This window comes from Oncorhynchus clarkii, chromosome 18 (assembly GCF_045791955.1).
Source record: "Oncorhynchus clarkii lewisi isolate Uvic-CL-2024 chromosome 18, UVic_Ocla_1.0, whole genome shotgun sequence".
NCBI classification, from domain to species: Eukaryota; Metazoa; Chordata; class Actinopteri; order Salmoniformes; family Salmonidae; genus Oncorhynchus; species Oncorhynchus clarkii.
Window position 1 is genome coordinate 39,067,365 of NC_092164.1, and position 22,224 is coordinate 39,089,588.

Sequence of the window (22,224 nt, forward strand, 5' to 3'; positions counted from 1 at the left end):
CCTTATCCAATACGAGCCCTGGTGAAATCAGTGGTGGATGAGCTATAAAGAGAGACTTTGATAATCAACAGTGTTATAGATAAGTGGAGTAGAGTAGAACTGTACCGTTGGTCCTCTTTGTCCTCTGGGTCCCAGCTTTCCAATCAGACCCTGAAGAAACACAGACTCCGTGAGACAGACACACAGGCAACATCAGCGTCAACTCCGGCGCAGTTGGCGTTATACACGGATTACGTCACGCGCAGTACATAGCGTGACAATTTGACTTGACAGCGGAACAGAGTTTTAATTCCCGTCGTTAGCAACCTTACCCGTGTTCCTTTCTCGCCGTTGGTCCCAGGGAATCCTGGGAAACCGAGGGAGCCCTGAAAACACATGAAGCATTGGTTAACCCAGCTTCCATATTGTCAGTCCCTTTAATAAGCGAACGTGTAATTGTTAGAAGGAAACCAGGGTCGACGTTACCTTAGGTCCAAGTCTTCCAGGATAGCCCGGAAGTCCAGGGACACCAAGTTTACCCTGCAATCAGATACAGTCATCAATGACCCTATGACGAACCAATCAAAATGACAAAAACTAGCCAACCAGGTAGATGTGTTATGAGATAAACCAACGTCTGTTCTAGGGAATATGAACCCTCCTCTCACCTTCTCTCCGACCAGGCCGATGGGTCCAAGCTCGCCAGGGGGGCCAACGCGGCCCTTTGGCCCCTCGGGACCGTCCTCTCCCCTGGGGCCGGGCACTCCACCCTCTCCCTGTCAGCAGGAACACACATGGAAACAATCAACACTGGTACAGAAAACACATGCGCATCAATTAAGGGCAAATCAATCCATGAACCTAAAAATTGTAATTCAATTGTATAAAAATAACCACAAGATAAAAAAGAACATCCCAAATAACTGTGCAACATTTAACATGACCTTGTAAAACAAGACATAATACTTGAATACAATTATTTAGAGGAATCATTTAATAAACTAAATGAATCTTACTCTCTCCCCCTTGACACCAAAGTCTCCTTTGATTCCAGGGAAGCCATCTTCTCCCTAAAAAAGACAACTGAGGTTAAGCTAAAAGGCTTTATATTTATGGTCAATCAAGCGTTTCATGTGGCGACTCAAATGCACAAATTCAAATAAAGTATTTCTGTGAACTCTTACAACATAAAGAATGATGGAAATGTTTGTGGAATCATATGAAAAGTACTAAACGCAGTATCAATGTCTTCTCATAAGGTCGGCGAGAGAGACAAATAACTTGACACCTGTGTGGCTTTGCTGTCTGAAAGTCTTTCCCAGTACGCCCCCTAGTGGTCCTAAACTAAAAGTACTGGGGCTGACTTTGTTGTTCACAAAATAAACGTTTGTGGGCTGAGAGACATAACTTTACAACATTTCTAAAGGTATGTCCATCAGTCCAACCCAAATTCTACCATAAATGTTTAAGAGGTGTTCACCCACGGCATTGCTGTCATCTTGACACAAGACCAACACTGTACATCACATTTAACACCCCAGCATCAGTACTCAAAGTAAGGCTACTTCTTTGACTCTTAATCGATGTAGTCCTGCCCTTGAGCTGTTGTTGTCTATTCATGTTCTGTATTATGTCATGCTTCATGCTGTGCGTTGGACCCCAGGAAGAGTAGCTGCTGCTTTCGCAAACAGCTAACGGGGATCCTAATCAGCACTATCAAAAGAAAATAGGATATTTTATTGTCACATATACTATTTGTCAATCAGTGATACATTGGATGAGGTCACCTACCTTCTCTCCTTTGTGACCCTTCAGTCCACGGATACCTTGAGTTCCCTGCAATTACAACACGATTAGGAGGTCAGTCATTAATCAGGCATTATCGTCACAAATGAATAACACTGAATGACGATTTTTAGCCACAGCACTAAGCTCACCTTAATGCCACGAGGGCCAGGATAGCCAATAGTTCCCTGAGGACCGTTGGGGCCCTGTATAAAGATAGAAGAGAGGGTTAATGGTGCACTACCTCACACAAAGACACAACCGTGTAAGACACAACAATTAGGCGGCCATCTTGCATATGACGCGGTGGGGTATTTTGGTGGGGAAGTTGACTACATTCTATGAATACTTTGCAGGAGAAAGATGACTAGAGGAACTCACCTGGTTTCCTTTGGTGCCAACAGGTCCCTCCTTTCCTGGGTGACCCTGTGAGGGGAAGAGAGTAGCAGAGGTCAAGAGAGACACGGGGGCAACTTCAATTCAACATGTGCTGATCACTTACTCTTACCACTGTGTTCCATGAAAATGCAATAAAGTGCTTTCATCTCAAGTTAAAACGACCGCAGATCACCAGTAACGTTTTCATTGTTCCATTAGAACATACGGTACTGATGAGTCCAATATAAACCAGTGAGATTGGGACTTACAGGGGGGCCATCGGCTCCGGACATGCCTGGCAGACCGGGTTTCCCTGTGGGGCCCTGGGAGAGGAGACGAGAGGAAAGGCGTGAGCTGACCGGCTTACTGACGACAATACTGACAACAACATTGTCATCAACTAAGAAACAGTATACGATACACCTTCAAAATGAGATATTCTGTCTCCTTAATCGTTCCTGGCTAAATTCCTATTCTGAATAGGACGCGCCATGGCGTTCCGCTGGTGGTGACATGTTATGGAGACAAACGTCAAGCCGGTCGGACACTGAATATCTTTATGGAGGTTCATAACGTAGTAATTACACACACCACAGTCATGGATCACTTTGTTCTCTTACCTTTTCTCCTGGGGGCCCATGGGCTCCCTGTGGTCCTGGCATTCCCTGAAACAATCACATGTCATACGGTCAGATCTGGTCAGAGATCAGATTGGTGCAATACCACAGATTACAGTTGTAACCCTACATCATTGTAAAGAGAAGACAATGAGAATAGTATAATGAGTTCTTTTCAAGTGTTTCAATTGGCTAAAATCTGTCCCCAATGACGTGGCCCCTGCTCTGCGGCATCTCTCACCTGTGTTCCTGAGGTACCCTGCTGCCCTGGGGGGCCTGGCTCTCCTTGGGGACCCTGAGAGAGAAAAGGGGAGCGAGGAGGAAGAGAGAATAGATGGTTTGAGGCTTTAAGAATCGTTTGCTCTCAATGGGAATACACCAATATGTCCACCGAGGACAAGAGGACGGAAAAACATTCACTGTCACTGACCAGGTTTCCTTTAGGACCGTGGGGCCCGTCGTTTCCACGCACACCCTGAGAGAGGAAAAAGAAAATAACACATTGAATAAATAGAAAAGATTGCTAGTTATCAATTCAGGGTAAACAACACACATGACCTTAAATAGCCTGCTACAAAATGACTGTCTAGATGTGTACAAGTGAGATGAGCACGACCCTATACTGTAGGGCCGTTTTAGGGACTGGCATGAGGGTGATGTGGTCTACTGGCACTGTTCCACTGTGGTTCCAGGTCATATAGTTGCCTACTTTAGGGTGTTTAGTACTTCCAGGGGTAGTATGAGGGTAAAGGAGTCATTCTGGGAGATAGTGAAACTATCCCAGTGCAGGGTTTGCTTGGTCATGGTAATGTTTTAAGGGGCACTGTCATTGGCATAATTTTGCATAATTGTTTGCTTATTTTAACCTAAAAAAAAGGCTTAATACTAGTAATTGATCTTATTTCAAGATATTTAACTTAATACTACAATTAATATAAAATATATTTTGTTTTATCTTGAAATAAGACACATTACTTGTATTAAGCCTTTTGTAGGTTAAAATAAGCAAAATGATCTACCAATGATGTTAGATAATTGAGTTTGTTACAAAAAAAATAACACAAATGTTAAGTTAATTATCACTCAATATAAGATATTTAGGCTTGCTTAGATGTGACTTTCTGCAGTGTAGCTTCACAGCCAAGTGGTTTTTTGAGTGAACCTGACATTCCAGTGTGGTGCACCAATGTGTGTACGTACAGGAGGTCCGGAGATTCCGTTCGGACCTTTAGGACCGAGCAAACCACGAGGTCCCTAAAGACAAGAGCAAATCAACACGTTGACTTAACACAGAGAGAAGGAGCCTGGAACTGGTCAATAACAAGCAAGCTAAAACAGCTAGTCGCTATAAACGAACATAATACACCCAAAAATATGGAATGGTGACGGTAGTGAGGAAGGAGCCAATGTCAACGGTAGCGTCAGAAACACACTCACAGGTTCACCTGGAAGTCCTCTGGGTCCGATGTCTCCGTCGTCTCCCTGGGAACAACAGACACAGACAGACAAAGGTGAATGACAGAGACAGAATGTGAGGAAGGAGGTTGACAGATAAACAGGATCACGTTAAAAATGAAGGTAAACTCAGTGTGTGAAGTTATAGGTTAAGTGGCCACTGTAGTTCTGGCTGATAGACTCTGAGTTGTACGGATCTCTATGGGGACATGGGACTGATAGGTCAATGTCTGATGTTTCGCCAAACTACTTACCCTCTCTCCGTCCTCTCCAGGACCTCCTTGGGGTCCCAATCCTCCGGTATCACCCTAGAATGGTGGAACAGAGAGGGAGGGAAAACAAATTAAACAACAGCATGCTTAACCACACTTCTATTCACTCTGTTTTCTTTGATTTGATTGGACAGGGTCCTCCTTCCTGGTTCATAATCTTGAGTCACAATAGATCCAGACCGAGTTGGTTGGTTTTCCCAATCCCTTGATGTAACACGATTTCCATTCATTTGATAATCAACCTCTCTTTGATGAGTCCTCTACTATATTTCTAAGGTGGTGTGATGTGTTGACCTTTGACCTTGAACTCACCCTGTGTCCTTTGTCCCCAGGCAATCCAGGCAGGCCATCGAAACCGCGGTCACCCTGCCAGAGACAGACACGTCGTGTAAGGTGGCGGAGAAAACGAATTAGAACACAGTAGCAACTGTGTTCGAGACACAGTTGGAAGTCTGAGTCACATACAATCCACACTGAGAACGGAAAAATATCAAATGTGACCTGAACCATGTTTAAAAAGCAGCCCACATGCAAAGTGCTGACCACACAGAGACAGTTTCAGAGAAATGCGTGATCATAGAAACAGAATTGGGAAGAAAAGACACAAGTGATGTTTACAACGAAACTAGCAGCTGAGAGCTTGCCTTAGGCCCACCCTCTCCTGGCATGCCCCTGGCTCCATCAGCTCCAGCACGACCCTGAGGAGAGAGGGAAACACAGCGTTCACATCTTCACAGAATCTAATCTGCATGGCTGTAGACATAGCACACCACTTAGCGTGAAGTAATGTACTGGCACGCATACAAGCAGTATGCACGTATCAACATTGGAAGGTAGTCATAGAGTGAATCCGAAAGGGCACCTTATTCCCTACGAAGTGCACTACTTTTGACCAGGGCGCATACGGAATAGGCTGCCGTTTCGGCCGCATCCGTAAAGACAGTCACGGGGATCAGACGGCGCTCACTTACCCTTCTTCCTGATTTGCCGGGAGGTCCGCTCAAACCCTGTGGTCCTCTGGGGCCCTGAAGAACAAAATAGATGTCTGTGATGAATGCCTGTCTGAATTGAGTATCAATAATAAACACATACAGAGAAACAGTCTCTACCTCCACTTTACAGTTGAGGAAAAACAACCGTCTCTTTGGAACTGACCAGCACTACAGTGGTGTAAAAGAACCTACATAAAGCCTGTCTGTGGTCAGAGCCAGACAAGGGGAAAGAGGTCCACGGACGTGGTTCTGGGATATCTCTTTACCTGAGGTCCAGGATCCCCACCTTCACCCTTCAGCCCAGCACTTCCAGGGGTACCCTGAGATAGAACAGAAACCATCATTACTGCGGAGGAACACACAGACGTCCGTCGACTAGCCCAGCCACTCTGTTTCCTTCATCTCCTTGACGATCTGGGGGACCATCAGTATATGGTCAATATTCTGGCACATCGTTCGATTGTGAATGAAGGAAATGCGATGGAGGAAGGGTGACGGTACACACCAGGGGTCCTGTGCGTCCAGTGTAGCCCATTGGTCCGGGTGGTCCCTTCAGAGCCAGCTAGGAGAAAGGAGAAACAAACAAGATGTCAGCACTTACCCATTACTCAGGCCATTCTTGAACACACGCTGAAGAACAACATGAGAACCTCTTAAAGAACACTGCCCGAAAGAGATTGTGTTCAACCTGCATGTTGTCCTGATGTTGTGTTTGTTAAATCATTTTGGGGTGTTTTGTCGAGCGCGCTAAAGCTAAAGCTGTGTGATAAACCAGTGGGACGGACAGTGTTAACCTCTCATCACTCACCCTGGCCTGAGACAGAATGGCCTGAGCCTGGGCTTCCTGCGCTGAGACCATGGGACCCTTGTCACCTCCACTGCTTCCGAAACGGAACTACAGAGAGGGAAAAAAATGGTCACCAAATACAACATCTTCAACCCATTGTCCTAATAGGAGGAGTAAATAATACTGAGGTGGAGCATGGGAGGGAGGATCGAAGGGTCGATGAGAGAAAACAGAGTGAGAGAAGGAGAGGGACAGAAACAGAGGTCAGGAGGTGATGTAAGGGTGGGTCTTGGAGACGATTGACAGGAGGGCACTCACAGGCAGCATGACGGACGTTCCAGGAGGGCCTGGCACCCCATCGGCACCAGCGATACCAGCCTTTCCAGGGAGGCCCTACAGGAGGAGAAACCAGCACAGCCCAGTCAGCCTCCACAACAAGACAACTACATCTCAACCATCGACAAACCCGGATAGAAAATAGAACTTTATCAGAACCACAGACATAAATATAAAGATTAAGACTCACCCTCTCGCCAGGATCACCGACAGAGCCAGGAGGGCCAGATGGGCCATTAGGTCCCGGGAGACCCTAAGAGAGAAGGAGAGGATGGTGGGGCGAGTACGGTAAGTAAAGGTGTTCTATTCTACCAGACACAATTCAGTAGAAAGAGGCGGACGAAATGCACTTACTGCCTGTCCCTCAGGTCCCGGAGGTCCCTCAATCAACATACCCTGTGAAGAACGCAAAAACACGGAGAGTGTGAGAGAGGGGTGGCATTTAAAATGTTAAACTTTGCTAATTCTTCCCATAGAAATCCCAAATGGAACGCCAAACTGCTTCTTGTGAAGCTTATGGTGGTGCCCCCTGTAGATGGGGAGGTCACAGTGCACGGGAGTAGCTAGAATAACTCAACGACAACGTGAATGGCAACTCACAGGCTCAAGGACAGCAGGCTCTCCCTTCTCGCCTTTTACGGCGCTCACTGAGGCCTGAGGAAAACACACATGTAACCCACAATACAGCACAGTCAATGCATATGCCTACAGACCCGACACACAATCCACCAAGAGCTTTGGTCAAACCTGCCGGCGTGACGTGCAGCCAACAGAGTGAGGTAGAAATAATCATAGAGTTGGGAAATAGTCATAAAAGCAACGACATGAGGACAGTTGGTTCACACGTGACCCAAAGGTAGCTCAAAATTGTTCTATGGCACGGCCCTTGGCGAAATGAGCTGTTGTAGCGTTTGTTTGTATAAGCAAGGGGACTATTTCAACGGTTAACCATTTCTCAATGGCATCGTTACATAGGACATTTTGTAGCTCCTTATCAAACTGAATAAATGAATGGATCGTAATCAAGTTACAGGAGACATGCCTGCAAATGATGTGCGCTGGGTTGATAATACCAACATAGTGTTAATGAGAGATACATTCAGTGCAGACAGAATATATACCGGGGGTCTTTACTACTAAAGGCAAAACGAACAGAGTGGGTTTGAATCATAAAATGATTGCCTGAAAAATATTGCTTTTTACAAGGTTGTAGAAGCAATAAAGTTCACCTGTTTTTATGTCTGAAGTATTGTAATCGTAAGAGTAGTCTAAAGAGACCACAGTGTCTACAAGTGTAGAAACAAATCATGTAAGTCCAGCCCCTCGTTGGGCGCCAACTTTTCTCACAAAAAAAGTCTTCAGGGCATCCTTCCCTCAGGGTCGACCTATAACCTCAAGCTTAATAGCAAGTCCAAATCAAGCCATACACATAGAGAGGCATTAAAAACAAATGAGATCCGAGCCAGATCATTTGCTGCGCCTTTAGTACCTCTTTGTGTATGCATACTAAGTAGAGTATACACCGAGTATACACAAATCATATTTCACATCCTGTTAGGATTGAAATCAAGACTTAGTGGAAGCGGAGTGACTTACGCCTCCCTCGTCTGTCACAGCGGACAGAGCGGGGCCCATGTTGCCCCCGGTCTCTCCCTCAGGCAGGGGCTCGTTGTAGTCCTTGTAGGAATAATCGTATTCCTTCATGCCCAGGTCTCCGTTCACATACTCCTCCTCAGTAAAGGCCTCGACCTCACCCCCTGCCTTGGCCAACTCTACCTCTTCTGCCACCAACGTTCCCTCCACCTGGGGCAGAGCGATGACGGAATGGAGGTGCCAAAGAAGAGAAAAAAAAGGAGAGATGGAGAAAGAGAGAAGGGATAGGAAGAGAAAGAGAGGAGGACGAAGAGGATGACCGAAAAGAAATCCAAGATATTGACGAAAAGTAAAGTGACAGTAATGTCAATAGAGGGAAAAGGATGACAGTGAATGACAGATGAAGAAGCAGAGAGATACCGGGAGAAAAGGAGACGGCAGAGAGTGTGGTAAGTCTTACCTTTTGCGTAACACATACACTGACAAAGGGACATAGAGCATAGTGACACCTGGTGGACATCAAAAGAACAGCCAGTTCTTCAGGTAATTTTCTCACCAAAGCATGGAAAGCATGGAACTCCTGGCTAGAACTGGTTAAGGCTTCATGAATTCATTAAGGGCCTCCTGGTCTTTCTGAGGCCATCATCTCTTACACATGTAGGCTTACAATAATGGCATGTTTCCACCAAAGCTTTTATGGTTTTTCACCAGCTTGTGTGTTTGTGTCTAATGATTGAGTTATAGAAAAGAAAGTAAAATAATTGTGGGCTAGCAATACCCTAATAGGTCATACAGTATAATAGTTTCGTTTTTAAGACTCACTGACACAAACACACAATGAGGTGAAGCACCCCACTTTGTGAAAACAAAAGCTGCTGCTATTTTGCAAAGCTATTAATACGTTATTTTATCTATTCAACTTACCACTGCTGGTTATGTAAAACATTTAGTAAAAGAGCCGACATTGGTTATATAGATAAAAATGACTGAATAGAACGCTGGCTATTGAAATAAAGTAACATATTTATTTCGATGTTTTACCATTTCTTTGAAGATAATAATGAAAGAATATATTCCTATAAAATAAAGAGGACATAAAACAGAACTGTGAGGAAAGAGTCACACATTCAGGCTGATAGGGCTGAGGATAGCCACTATAATTCCCTCTCAAAATGCAGTTAGATATGCTGTCAAACGAGAATGCATGATATCCATTCCTTTGTTGTGTATATCAAATATTCTTATGCGACTCCCATTTTCACAAGGTTTTTTGTTCTCATTTCAAGACGAAGTGTGTTATCAAATAGAATCTTGATATGAGAACTAAAAATGATCTTGGGTTTAGGGAAAATGAGAGCCACGTGAAAATGTTTGATAGGCCAAAATGAATGTGGTGCATTCCTCTTTGAAAAAGTGTGGCATGTCTCATAGCAATGGTGGCAATTTTTGGTTAGGATTGTTATAGTACGCGACAACTTGATACACTACTTTGTTAAACTACTGGATGGCTGGGCTCACCTCCACATAGAAATTAATAGGAAGTATATAATAGTAACGAATGTGCATTAACTTTAGCTGGGGGAGTCTTTTGAACTAGTGTGATGGCCTTCTCCCACTGTTTCGCTATGTGCGGTTTACCTGGCCAGTGGTCGCTTCTTGTCCAATCACCTCACTCTCTGGCTGTAGGACCGCCTCCTCATAATAATAATCCGACTCTGTAGGGGTGTGGCCAGCCTCAGAATTTGCCGTTTCTACATCCTGATTGGTCAGTTCAAGAAGAGGTGGGGGGGGGGGGGGGACCAAGTTGGAGGTAGGCAGGTTTGAATGAGAAACGGTGGTCAGGATCATGACTGATGTTTTTAAAGAAAGGACGAGACACATTACAGGGGATGTTTGTCAGGTAAAAAGACAAAACAACGAGTTTTGCCAACGAGTTCTCTGGCAAAACATGTTTTCAAAGTGTAGAAAATACACTTTGAGTTAGAAAGACATTTTCGCAGTTCAAAAAATCTTGACGACTATAAATGTTGCCATCCGCAAGATTTAGGAAATCATCGAGATCAACTGTCCATGCTGAAATGTCTTTCTTGAATTCCCTGAACAAATTTGACTGTAAAAAGAAAGCCACAATGCCATGATAGGTTCATGAGGCCAAGTCTGCTCTTCTGCCGATGTCAGAAGGTTAGAGAAGGCCTCAACTTGACAAATCCTGGTGAGAATCGATGATCACTGTTATAAATGGTGGATGCATATTTTGTTCGGTCTCCTCCGTGAAGTGGGACAGACTTTAACCAGAGACACGGGAAAAGGTTTGTACCACAAAAAGCAGCCTCACAGAACAAGTTCAACTAGTTCCAGAGGTATTCGCAATAACTAAATAGTTACTCGTTTTCAACACTTATCTGAGAATTGTAATACATATGGTTTCGACATTTCACCTTCTTATGTTGAGAAACCATCTTAGCGCTTCATTACATTAACATACTCACCCATGTGAATAGTAATCGAGCCAGAGGTCTACACGGAATGAAGTTGAACTGATACCTAAGCATGTTTAGCGTGCTTAATTTCTGTGAGACTGCTTCAATCATATTTAACTCAAATATGATCAGGACAAGGACCCCAGTCTTTGAGTGAACACACGTTTTGAAGAGAAGAAAAGACAGAGAGAAATGGGAAACATGTTGTTGTGCGGTCTGCAGATTGTGTGGGTAGGTACGTTTTCCTGTCTTCAATTTTCCGTGTAAGAAAGACATGCACACAGCTCATTATTATTTCGTTATTATTTCATGATAAAAAAAAAATAAAAAAAAAGAAGACAACAGGCCTTGTGTGAACGTTGAGAACAGATTCGGAGTTTCAGGAGCGTTGAAGGAGAGTTTGTAAGGAAACGGAGAGGAGACTGTACAGGTAGCCATGCGTCAATATGACAGTCTGTTACACCGCTATATCATATAGGTTCTCACCATCATATAGATATATAAACGGAAGAGAGGGTCCAGGTTGATATGGGCCAACTTCCTTTCTGAGGTCCAGGTTGTCCACCACCTAGGTTTTACACTAAATTCTATAGTGGTTTGGGGGGTTTCAGTTGAAAAAGCATTGCAGCTACAAAACCGTCAAACTCTGCATCTTTTAGCTTTATAGATTTGTAAATCCAAGATTTGTAAATGATGATATGTATAATTTAGACAAGTATAAATCAGGTAGTTATTCTATAGATATGACTATGAAACAAATAAGTCACAGCTTTGTAGTATTACTGTAATCTACAGTGCCTTGCGAAAGTATTCGGCCCCCTTGAACTTTGTGACCTTTCGCCACATTTCAGGCTTCAAACATAAAGATATAAAACTGTTTGTGAAGAATCAACAACAAGTGGGACACAATCATGAAGTGGAACGACATTTATTGGATATTTCAAACTTTTTTAACAAATCAAAAACTGAAAAATTGGGCGTGCAAAATTATTCATCCCCTTTACTTTCAGTGCAGCAAACTCTCTCCAGAAGTTCAGTGAGGATCTCTGAATGATCCAATGTTGACCTAAATGACTAATGATGATAAATACAATCCACCTGTGTGTAATCAAGTCTCCGTATAAATGCACCTGCACTGTGATAGTCTCAGAGGTCCGTTAAAAGCGCAGAGAGCATCATGAAGAACAAGGAACACACCAGGCAGGTCCGAGATACTGTTGTGAAGAATTTTAAAGCCGGATTTGGATAGAAAAAGATTTCCCAAGCTTTAAACATCCCAAGGAGCACTGTGCAAGCGATAATTTTGAAATGGAAGGAGTATCAGACCACTGCAAATCTACCAAGACCTGGCCGTCCCTCTAAACTTTCAGCTCATACAAGGAGATGACTGATCAGAGATGCAGCCAAGAGGCCCATGATCACTCTGGATGAACTGCAGAGATCTACAGCTGAGGTGGGAGACTCTGTCCATAGGACAACAATCAGTCGTATATTGCACAAATCTGGCCTTTATGGAAGAGTGGCAAGAAGAAAGCCATTTCTTAAAGATATCCATAAAAAGTGTTGTTTAAAGTTTGCCACAAGCCACCTGGGAGACACACCAAACATGTGGAAGAAGGTGCTCTGGTCAGATGAAACCAAAATGTAACTTTTTGGCAACAATGCAAAACGTTATGTTTGGCGTAAAAGCAACACAGCTCATCACCCTGAACACACCATCCCCACTGTCAAACATGGTGGTGGCAGCATCATGGTTTGGGCCTGCTTTTCTTCAGCAGGGACAGGGAAGATGGTTAAAATTGATGGGAAGATGGATGGAGCCAAATACAGGACCATTCTGGAAGAAAACCTGATGGAGTCTGCAAAAGACCTGAGACTGGGACGGAGATTTGTCTTCCAACAAGACAATGATCCAAAACATAAAGCAAAATCTACAATGGAATGGTTCAAAAATAAACATATCCAGGTGTTAGAATGGCCAAGTCAAAGTCCAGACCTGAATCCAATCGAGAATCTGTGGAAAGTATTAACTTAAGGGGGCTGAATAATTTTGCACGCCCAATTTTTCAGTTTTTGATTTGTTAAAAAAGTTTGAAATATCCAATAAATGTCGTTCCACTTCATGATTGTGTCCCACTTGTTGTTGATTCTTCACAAAATACAAAATAATACAGTTTTATATCTTTATGTTTGAAGCCTGAAATGTGGCAAAAGGTCGCAAAGTTCAAGGGGGCCGAATACTTTCGCAAGGCACTGTATGTAAGTAATATACCCATGGTGAAGGTATGTATCGTTGTGTGAAAAAAAATATTATCTGCGCACCAAATGTGTCTGAAAAAAAAGTCTAAACTCTTAGACCTAAAACTTGACACTAAAACTATTATCCGTTTTAAGCAGACACTTCAAGTCTGCTTGTTGAACGGACATTTGCAGTAAAATCTGGATGGAGAACGACCTGGTTCCCAGAAGGGAGAGGTGGAAGATACAGCTCTGGACTGCCACCACGGGCTCTTTGTTTGTACCTGTTGATAACCGTTGCCTGGTTTCTTCTTTGGTTTTTCCGGCACAGGGACAACGGTGCCACTGAGTGCAGTCTTGCCAAAGGGAGGCATTTTTTGGGTCATCGATTTGATGTTATTTACATCAAGCGCCACCTTGGTTTTCTCTGGCAGCTCTTTCTTTGGTGCAGGTTTGGTGAAGGGAGGAACTTTGATGATGACCGACTCTGTTGGTTTGGCTTTAGTGATCTCGGTTTTTACTACTTTAACTTTGACTTCGGTTTCTGGTTTTCCTGGTTTCACTTTGCTGACCACAGTTTTTTCTATTTGAACTTTGGTGACTTTTCTTTCTGTCGGGGCTTTAGTGGTTCCAGGTTTGGCTGCTCCTACACCGTTGCCATTAGCTTTTCTGTAACTGCCGCTTTTCCTATCACCATTAACTTTCTTATCCTCAGCAGTTTTACCGTTGCCATTAACTTTGGCCTCACCTTTTACTTTCTTCTCAACTACAGGTTTGGCATTGCCATTGACCTTGGAATTACCATTTAGTTTCTTCTCTACTACAGGCTTGCCATGGACTTTTTTTCCACTGCCATTTTTGGTGGCAGGTGTAGGCTTGACCACTGGTGTGACTGCAGTGGGTTTGATCTTGGCCAGGAGGACTTCAATTGCAGTTGGTTTGGCTTTGGCTTGTTTGGCCGGGGAAGGCTTGGCTTTGGTGGGCTTGGCGGCAGCAGGTTCGGTTTTAGCTAGTTTGGCTGTGGCAGGTGTGGCAACTTTCGCCTCAAGCTTGGCAATCTCTGCTTTCGCAGGTTTGGATGGGGCAGGTTTTGCCGCCTTAACTACTACAGGTTTTGCAGCCTTAACTACTACAGGTTTTGCAGCCTTAACTACTACAGGTTTTGCAGCCTTAACTACTACAGGTTTTGCCGCCTTAACTACTACAGGTTTTGCAGCCTTAACTACTACAGGTTTTGCAGCCTTAACTACTACAGGTTTTGCAGCCTTAACTTCTACAGGTTTTGCCGCCTTAACTACTACAGGTTTTGCCGCCTTAACTACTACAGGTTTTGCAGCCTTAACTACTATAGGTTTATCTGCCTTAACTACTACAGGTTTGCGTTTGTCAGCATTGCCATTGGCATCCTTCTGTCGTTTATGCACATTGGTTGTGTTGTGTTGTAGTTTGTGAGGGTGGGTGGGTGTTGAGAGAGGAGAGGTAGAGAGATACATTGGGGGTGGGAGGAGATGAAGGGACAAGGGATGGATAGATGGAGAGAGAAAGACAAGGGTGGATGTTTTGAGACAATGATTTAAAGATGGCTTAGGCTTGGGTGATTAACTGAGACTGTTCTGGCATTACTGGATACAGCAGAAAGTGGGCATCTATAAAAAAAAAATTGTGTCAATGTAGCACAGGAAAGATGGGAAATAAGCATTTTATAGCCAATTGAAACCTTGACTAATCGGAACAGGGTAGGAATGTAGTTATTTGCCAACGGCAACGCTCAAATTACAACAGGGGTCCGTGTAGAAGGATCTTTTGGCAGTCAATTTAATACCGTGTGTAGCCTAATACTCAGCACGTACAGTGCTGATGGATGCTGATCTCTCCAGTAATGCCATTCTCCAGATTAAAAAAAGCAGCATCTCTGTGCTAATGAAAACTGGAACCTGTGGCTGGCGGAGGCACTGGGGATATAACGGTCAGGTAAAGCTGTAGCCAAGGACACACTGAGAAGCCTCTGATGCACTGAGCCGTCCAACTGCAAGAGAGCTGTGAGCTCATAGCCACAGGGAAGCAGCAGCACTGCGCAAAAGTTAGTTTGACTGGGGCGTGATCTGATATCGTGACTAGATGAAGGAAATACACAGATGGGAACAGATATATTCAAATGAAAGGCAAATACAAAAATATGTACAGTTTGTATGCATATATGTAGAGAATAGCTCATTGGACATGCTATGGGAAACATGTATATTACACATAATGAGATATTGACAACAAAGGGATAATATAGCATAAAAAAGGGACATTAACAAACAAGTATTTAGACAGGCAGTGAAACCAAGACACAGAGAGATTCACAGACAAATGGGCAGACGGGCATATTTAAACTCATAGACAGACTCATTGAGACCTTAAATTTACCAAACGACAGGTAGACCGATAACACAGTCAAATATGTGGACGCATGCGGTGACCTTTATACATACGACAAGCAGAAAGGCAGTTGTTAATCCCATAATGAAACAGACATGCCAATGACACGTTAATACAGACACACCTGATGCATAGAAGCCCTTTCTCACCCACTGCTGCCTGGGTTGAATAATCCCTCTCCATCCTCAACTAGTCATTTTATAAAAATGCTCTATTGTTTTGTCATAAGAATTTGCTTAAACTGAGACTCAGACTCCGGGATATGACACTACCACTGAGTCTACCTTTAATGCTTATTTTGGCACAAAACATGTACTGCATTAAGTTGTTATTTCCAAGTTGAGGGTAATAATCATATGAGCAATGGCAAAAAAATGATATCAAAATATATTGCCCATTGTTTTGTATTCATTCATTTTCCTTCCTTCTCTTGACAGTTGGTCCGGCCCAGTGTGGCCAGAGAATAAGGGAGAGAGGGGCAGTGTGGCCAGAGAATAAGGGAGAGAGGGGCAGTGTGGCCAGAGAATAAGGGAGAGAGGGGCAGTGTGGCCAGAGAATAAGGGAGAGAGGGGCAGTGTGGCCAGAGAATAAGGGAGAGAGGGGCAGTGTGGCCAGAGAATAAGGGAGAGAGGGGCAGTGTGGCCAGAGAATAAGGGAGAGAGGGGCAGTGTGGCCAGAGAATAAGGGAGAGAGGGGCAGTGTGGCCAGATAATAAGGGAGAGAGGGGCAGTGTGGCCAGAGAATAAGGGAGAGAGGGGCAGTGTGGCCAGATAATAAGGGAGAGAGGGGCAGTGTGGCCAGAGAATAAGGGAGAGAGGGGCAGTGTGCTCAGAGAATAAGGGAGAGAGGGGCAGTGTGGCCAGAGAATAAGGGAGAGAGGGGCAGTGTGCCCAGAGAATAAGGGAGAGAGGGGCAGTGTGGCCAGAAAATAAGGGAGAGAGGGGCAGTGTGGCCAGAGAATAAGGGAGAGAGGGGCAGTGTGGCCAGAGAATAAGGGAGAGAGGGACAGTGGGGCCAGAGAATAAGGGAGAGAGGGGCAGTGTGGCCAGAGAATAAGGGAGAGAGTTTCAGTGTGCCCAGAGAATAAGGGAGAGAGGGGCAGTGTGGCCAGAGAATAAGGGAGAGAGGGGCAGTGTGTGTGCTGTACCTGAACCCCCAGTGCCCCAACATTGTAAACATACCTACACATCCTCATATATACCACAATGACAACATGTAAATGACATTCCTGCAACATTAATAACACAATGTTAATTCAATGTGATGGGTGAGGTGAAACGAGGTGATGTAAGAGGATGAGTGGTCGTGTGAAGGACATCATGAGAAGGGCAGCATTAAAGAGGAGAAATTGAGTGACAGGGAGAGAGGCATGGCGACCTAAACTTTCACAATAATATAAGGGATTTCTTAAAGTCGGAATTCCCTCTCATTGCAAAACATGTACAGAATGATGTACAAAAATGTCATTATATTTTCATGTACTGAGCCTGAAACCTATATTTCCCTTCATACCTCTTTCTCGGTGCCTCTATCTCTCCCTCCTTTCCCTCTATTTTGATTCTCTTCCTCCCAATTTACCACCTGGTTGGGGGGAGGGGGAGGTGGACAGAGAGGGGGGGGGGGGGGGGGGGGTCTGTTGTTCCCCCATAATAATAGAGTTACTCATGGTCATCTTGCTCCTCATCAAAGCACTGAGAGAGATGGCGGTGTGGGCAAGAGGGTCACACAGGCAGAGGAATGGAGGACAGGAGGGGCGAAGAGTGAGTTCGAAAGGGAGAGAAAGGTAGAGGGGGTGGAGAGGAATGCATGAAAGGAGAGAGTGGGGGGGGGGGGTATGGTGGGGATGAGTGCATTGATTGGAAAAGTAAATAAAAGCAATGTTTTTCGATTCATTAGGCCTCCGTGTGTCGATTAATGTCCGGAGCGCTTGTAATGGAGACACATGGAGGGTCTAGATGAATGAGAAAACCACACAGCACTCATTTCAGCAGCATTTCTAAAACGTCTGTGATCGTCATGAAACTTCTCCATAGTCATGAAATGAAATGACGAAGAGTAGAGAAGCTGTCTGGTTGTATCATCCTCTTTCCCCAACCTCTCTGTCTTCCATTTTGTTCTAAAAAAAAACCCCATTGTATTCAAGTTGAGTTCCAATCAACTGTGATGCAACGCTGGTGTCTTCATTACAATACGTCTTGCATCAGGATTTCAACAAACCCAAACAAATTGAAAAACTCCATTTGACCTGACTTGACTTTTGCTCAGTGTCTCATCAGTTTGCCTGTATTACTGAAGTGCAACAGCATTGTTTTTATTGTGTGTGGTTTTGTAGTGGGCTCTCTTGTCATTGAATTCCCTCAGAACACACGTAGGCGAGGTGGAAAGTGGATAGATACAAATTCACAAAGCGAGAGGACAGAGCAGCACTTTGATGACTTCCTGGAGCGGTCGATGTCTGGGGATGACGAGGCCTCACCGCCTTTAGTGAGCAGAGGAGTTTGCGTGGACATGCCACCATATCAGCGGTTATTGGGTTTAGGGTGGCGGTATCGTGCTGTAATGTGTTCTGCTGCATTAGCTTGTGTGGGACGACGTTGTTGTGATGCTTGAAGTAGCTGGACTGCATGGATGGACTGTGGCGAGCTGCATTGATAGTCAGTGGAGCAATTTAGAGCCGCTGTGACTTTAGCAGGGTAGTGGCGAATCCTAATTCACTTCAAGGTTACAGGTTCAGTGCATGCGGCGTTTTGCCGCGCTACTCACGTATGTGTTGGGGTCCTGGGACTGGGTTTTGGGTAGAGGGGAGTCACAGTCGGGGCTGTAGTGTTCACAGAAGTCATAAGCAGCCTGAGGGTTGGATGCGATCAGCAGCTGTTGGATATCACCCTGTGTGGGAGTGGGGAAAACAAACGGAAAACCTCGTTGAAACGAAAGAGTAATTGAATTGGAATCCGTTCCTGAGCGGAAAGCAGAAGACGTCCGGGGTTTATCAGGTGTTTGTTGGACAAACAAGAAGATAAAGACGAAGGAAGAATATTGGTTATCCTGTCAATGTGAGTGGCTCAGCTTGGTAATGACATAACACGGTAGCCTATTTAGTGAAGCAGATTGAACACCTCAATAAATATGGTACCGCCACAACAGCCGTTAACGGTGTCCCAGTAGCCTTCACACTCCCTAGCCCCCTTTCCTTCAAGACCACACACCTGTAACAACTCGATAGGTCAAAGTAGGAAGTAAGACCCACCTTCCGTTTTTCTCCCTGTCAGTTCTCAGGAAGGAGACGAGAAAAGGAAGCAATCTAATAACATTGGGACATGTATATCTCTATGGCATTAGTGTCATGTACGCTGAGTGTACAAAACATTAGGAACACGTGCTCTCTCCATGACAGACTGAATCGAGGTGAAAGCTATGATCCCTTATTGATGTCACTTGTTAAAACCACTTCAATCAGTGTAGATGAAGGGGAGGAGACCTGGTTAAAGAAGGATTTTTAATTCTTGAGACAACTGAGACATGTATTGTGTATGTGTGCCATTCAGAGGGTGAACGGGCAAGACAAAAGATTTAAGTGCCTTTATACGGGATATGGTAGTAGGTGCCAGGCGCACCGTTTTGTGTCAAGAACTGCAACGCTGCTGGGTTTTTCATGCTCAACAGTTTCCCGTGTGTATCAAGAATGGTCCACCACCCAAACGATACCCAGCCAACTTGACACAAGTGTGGGAAGCATTGGAGTCAACATGGGCCAGCATCCTTGTGGAACACTTTCGACACCTTGTAGACTCCATGACCCGACGAATTGAGGCTGTTCTGAGGGCAACTCAAAATTAGGAAGATTGTTCCTAATGTTTTGTACACTCAGTGTTTAGCTCTATGGTACTGGTGACTAGTGCCTGACTGTGTGACCTCTGACCTGGAAGACCTCCTCATCCAGCAGGCGTGCTCCGAACACGGTGATGCCCTTGGTGTCCACCACGGGGCTTTTGCTGCGGGGCAGGGCCCTGGTCATGCGCTTCTTACAGTCCAGGAGCAGAGTGACGTTCTTCTTCGACACGGAGATAGCGATGCGGTGCCACCTACAGGCAGGGAGGAGGTAAAGCACAACTGTGTAATGTGTTGGTGTGGGTTGCTTAAAGGAAACCCCAATGTACACCGTTTAAGTTACACGTGTGTGTGTGTGTGTGTGTGTGTGTGACTTCACGCGATTGAAACCAGACTGTTCTGGGACAGGGGTTTTCAAACCTCTCCTCTGGGACCCCTGGCCGATCCACACATTTATTATCAAGCCATTGATCAGTTGAATCAGTGACGGAGCTCAGGGCTACAACAAAATTGCAAAATGTCTGGGAGTCCTTGAGGAGAGGTTTGAAACCCACCATTCTGGGACACTGAGGCAAAATGAGTCAAATCTCAGAACAACCCTACAAGATCTGACTAATGAAGAGGATACTCAGATGATGTAGTGTGTATGAAACAAAAACAACCATGCATGGAAACACTGACACACACACACACACACACCCCACACACACACAAACACAGAGCCGCGGGACGTGTTGTTACTGACTTGCCGTCGGCCAGGTTGACGCCGCTGAAGAGGGGGTAGTCCTCGGGCGCGGGCTTGCCGGTCTGGTCCTCGTACAGGAAGACAGGGGAGCGTCCCAGCTCCACCCCCAGCTGCTGGACACCCTGCTCACTGTAGATGGACAGCAGGAAGGCCTGGAGGCCCGCATGGGCCTTGACCAGAGCCATGATGGAGAAGTTCTCCGGGAAACGACCTGGGGGAGACGGGGGGAGGAGGAGGCATGAAGAGAAGAAAAGAGGAGGAGTAAAGCAGAAAGGGGAGAACGGGAGGCATTGTGGGAAGAAGGATATTAGATACAGTGGATGGGCAGACGATTCATGAGATTAATTCATGAAAATTAGAGTTAGGGCTGTCTAACAGTTGCGTGTTTTATTGGAATTTAAAAGCGAGGGTTTGAAGGACTGAAGTGTGTACAGACAGGTGGGTGTAGAGAAATCGAGAACCCAAACAAACACCAAATGAGCGTTTTGACTTTTCGGGATATCTTTCAACCACTGAACTGCTACAATCCTAACGCGCTTCAGGGTCTCAGACGGTAGTTAGTTGGCTCTTAATGTGTTTCGTCTCCTCCAAAGGCATTTACATTTCACATGCTCTTGCACGAAATAATCATATGCCTAACACAAAAGCAATCTAGCACTAAAGCTGCGAAGTTATGGTCCAACTAACCTCCTTAAGGTAATTGGAAGATGAAAATAAACCCTAAAACCGAACAACAATGATAAGAAACGCACACAAAAAAGGGACACAAATAGCAATCATGAAACATTACAAAAAATACGAGGCATGAATTGTGCGCCCCAGTCTGTTTCCATTGTTTCAGCAATCCTATTTACAGGTTATGTCGACCACATCTTTCCCAAGTCAACCTGAGGGATGAGGTATGTTGTAGCTTTAGTTCATTTGAGGCCTGGGTCGTGTTCATTAGCGCACGCATCGGAAGACGTCTGAAATGTTTTGCAACGAAAAACGAAAATGAACGTTTCCTATTGGGAAAGTACAGGCAGTCCATCCCTGTTTCAGTCTGTTTTCATCCGTTTGGTGCCTAATGAACACGGCCCAGTTAGACATGGATATAGAGGTACCTGAGAAGAGCTGATTGGTAGGGGCAGAGATCTGGGCCTTCTTGGAGATGCGGTAGGCGTGGTCAGCGGTACCGGCGCGCCGGGAGGTGCAGAAGCCTGGAACCTTCCGCACCCCCTCGGGGAGAGAGGGCAGCTGCAGCATCCGCAACACATCCACTGGATCTGAGGAGAGACGGCGAGCGGGAGAGTTAATAAATTTAAAAAACGCATGGAGTTATGGTCGTGAGCCTTGGTTACATCTTCGTGGATGGACTCCATCATGATATACAGTAGTTTTGACATTGAAACCAATTGATAGGAACCATCTTACAGATCACAATAGTTTATGTATTGACCTTGGTCTGAGACCCACCACCATGGGCAATAACCATTCCAGTTAGATTTGTAGATTCAATATTAGGCCTGTATCTTAAAGTTACGCACTAAGTATCCTCCACACAATCATGGCTGTAAACTTTTACGGTAATAAAAAGTCCCCATGCCAAGTCCACCATCTTCTACACTCCAGCTAACCCCAGGAACAGCCTCCTCTATTCGACCAGTGTCTGTCAAGCAAATATAACAAGCGCCATATATGTGATAGTGCTGAGTCACGGAAGCCTGTGTAAACAGAATAGACCGGCCGCTGACATCGCCGCCAATCTCACATCCTGCCTCCAGACCAGGTATGACTGTCTGTCAATCGGACGACGAAAGAAACGCACACCTGTTGAGGCGAGGTGCTGGCTAGCGGAGTAGAACACGTGAAAATGAAAGGCAGAGCCGCACACTCTAGGAGCTCAAGATGCAATAATTGAATAACCAACGTTTCGACAGGCAAGGTTGTAATGACTGTCCCTCACACTTTGCTTAGCTGAACCAATCGGCTGACTCCTCAGGACAGGTTTTCCAGGCCCACATTAAACCTACTTCTGGGCAACAACAACAAAAAAAAACTTTCAAATGGGGATTCTCAATTGAGCGGGAATTTTGGCTAAGATCTGGGTCCAGGAAACTGGTCTGTTCTGCCCAAGTAAGACTTGGGTTGGATAAGATGTGGAATGCTATAGCTTTCTTGCGATGCAAGACGGCATGCTTGAATTCATGAACTCAACAAAGCAAGTATTACTTCAAACATGCTCTATTACCGAGCAGGATGAATCATTTTGACTCCACCCAGTTACCAATTTAGCCGGAACGGGGCCCTTGGTTGGTTGAGGAATGTGGCAAAGT

The 22,224-nt window shown here is 45.0% G+C and overlaps 1 protein-coding gene across 3 annotated transcripts in view; it reads right to left on the minus strand.

The window, feature by feature from the left end:
- The window catches only part of LOC139373452 (collagen alpha-2(XI) chain-like), a 49,628-nt gene that overhangs the window by 17,517 nt on the left and 9,887 nt on the right, over window positions 1-22,224 (minus strand). Inside the window, exons 2-33 of one of the 3 annotated variants that reach the window (XM_071113953.1) lie at window positions 21,013-21,174; window positions 19,910-20,120; window positions 19,256-19,418; window positions 18,100-18,222; window positions 13,197-14,321; window positions 9,833-9,952; window positions 8,198-8,404; window positions 7,202-7,255; window positions 6,956-6,997; window positions 6,792-6,854; window positions 6,584-6,658; window positions 6,287-6,373; window positions 5,984-6,040; window positions 5,745-5,798; window positions 5,458-5,511; window positions 5,131-5,184; window positions 4,799-4,852; window positions 4,469-4,522; window positions 4,197-4,241; window positions 3,960-4,013; window positions 3,190-3,234; window positions 3,001-3,054; window positions 2,763-2,807; window positions 2,412-2,465; window positions 2,146-2,190; window positions 1,917-1,970; window positions 1,771-1,815; window positions 996-1,049; window positions 648-755; window positions 466-519; window positions 312-365; window positions 106-150 (exon numbers count right to left, since the gene is read on the minus strand). In XM_071113953.1, coding sequence (XP_070970054.1) covers window positions 106-150; window positions 312-365; window positions 466-519; window positions 648-755; window positions 996-1,049; window positions 1,771-1,815; window positions 1,917-1,970; window positions 2,146-2,190; window positions 2,412-2,465; window positions 2,763-2,807; window positions 3,001-3,054; window positions 3,190-3,234; window positions 3,960-4,013; window positions 4,197-4,241; window positions 4,469-4,522; window positions 4,799-4,852; window positions 5,131-5,184; window positions 5,458-5,511; window positions 5,745-5,798; window positions 5,984-6,040; window positions 6,287-6,373; window positions 6,584-6,658; window positions 6,792-6,854; window positions 6,956-6,997; window positions 7,202-7,255; window positions 8,198-8,404; window positions 9,833-9,952; window positions 13,197-14,321; window positions 18,100-18,222; window positions 19,256-19,418; window positions 19,910-20,120; window positions 21,013-21,174 — 3,515 coding nt within the window. The remainder of the gene's footprint in view (window positions 1-105; window positions 151-311; window positions 366-465; window positions 520-647; window positions 756-995; window positions 1,050-1,770; window positions 1,816-1,916; window positions 1,971-2,145; window positions 2,191-2,411; window positions 2,466-2,762; window positions 2,808-3,000; window positions 3,055-3,189; window positions 3,235-3,959; window positions 4,014-4,196; window positions 4,242-4,468; window positions 4,523-4,798; window positions 4,853-5,130; window positions 5,185-5,457; window positions 5,512-5,744; window positions 5,799-5,983; window positions 6,041-6,286; window positions 6,374-6,583; window positions 6,659-6,791; window positions 6,855-6,955; window positions 6,998-7,201; window positions 7,256-8,197; window positions 8,405-9,832; window positions 9,953-13,196; window positions 14,322-18,099; window positions 18,223-19,255; window positions 19,419-19,909; window positions 20,121-21,012; window positions 21,175-22,224) is intronic. The other 2 variants (XM_071113954.1, XM_071113955.1) reach the window with 2 other exon arrangements.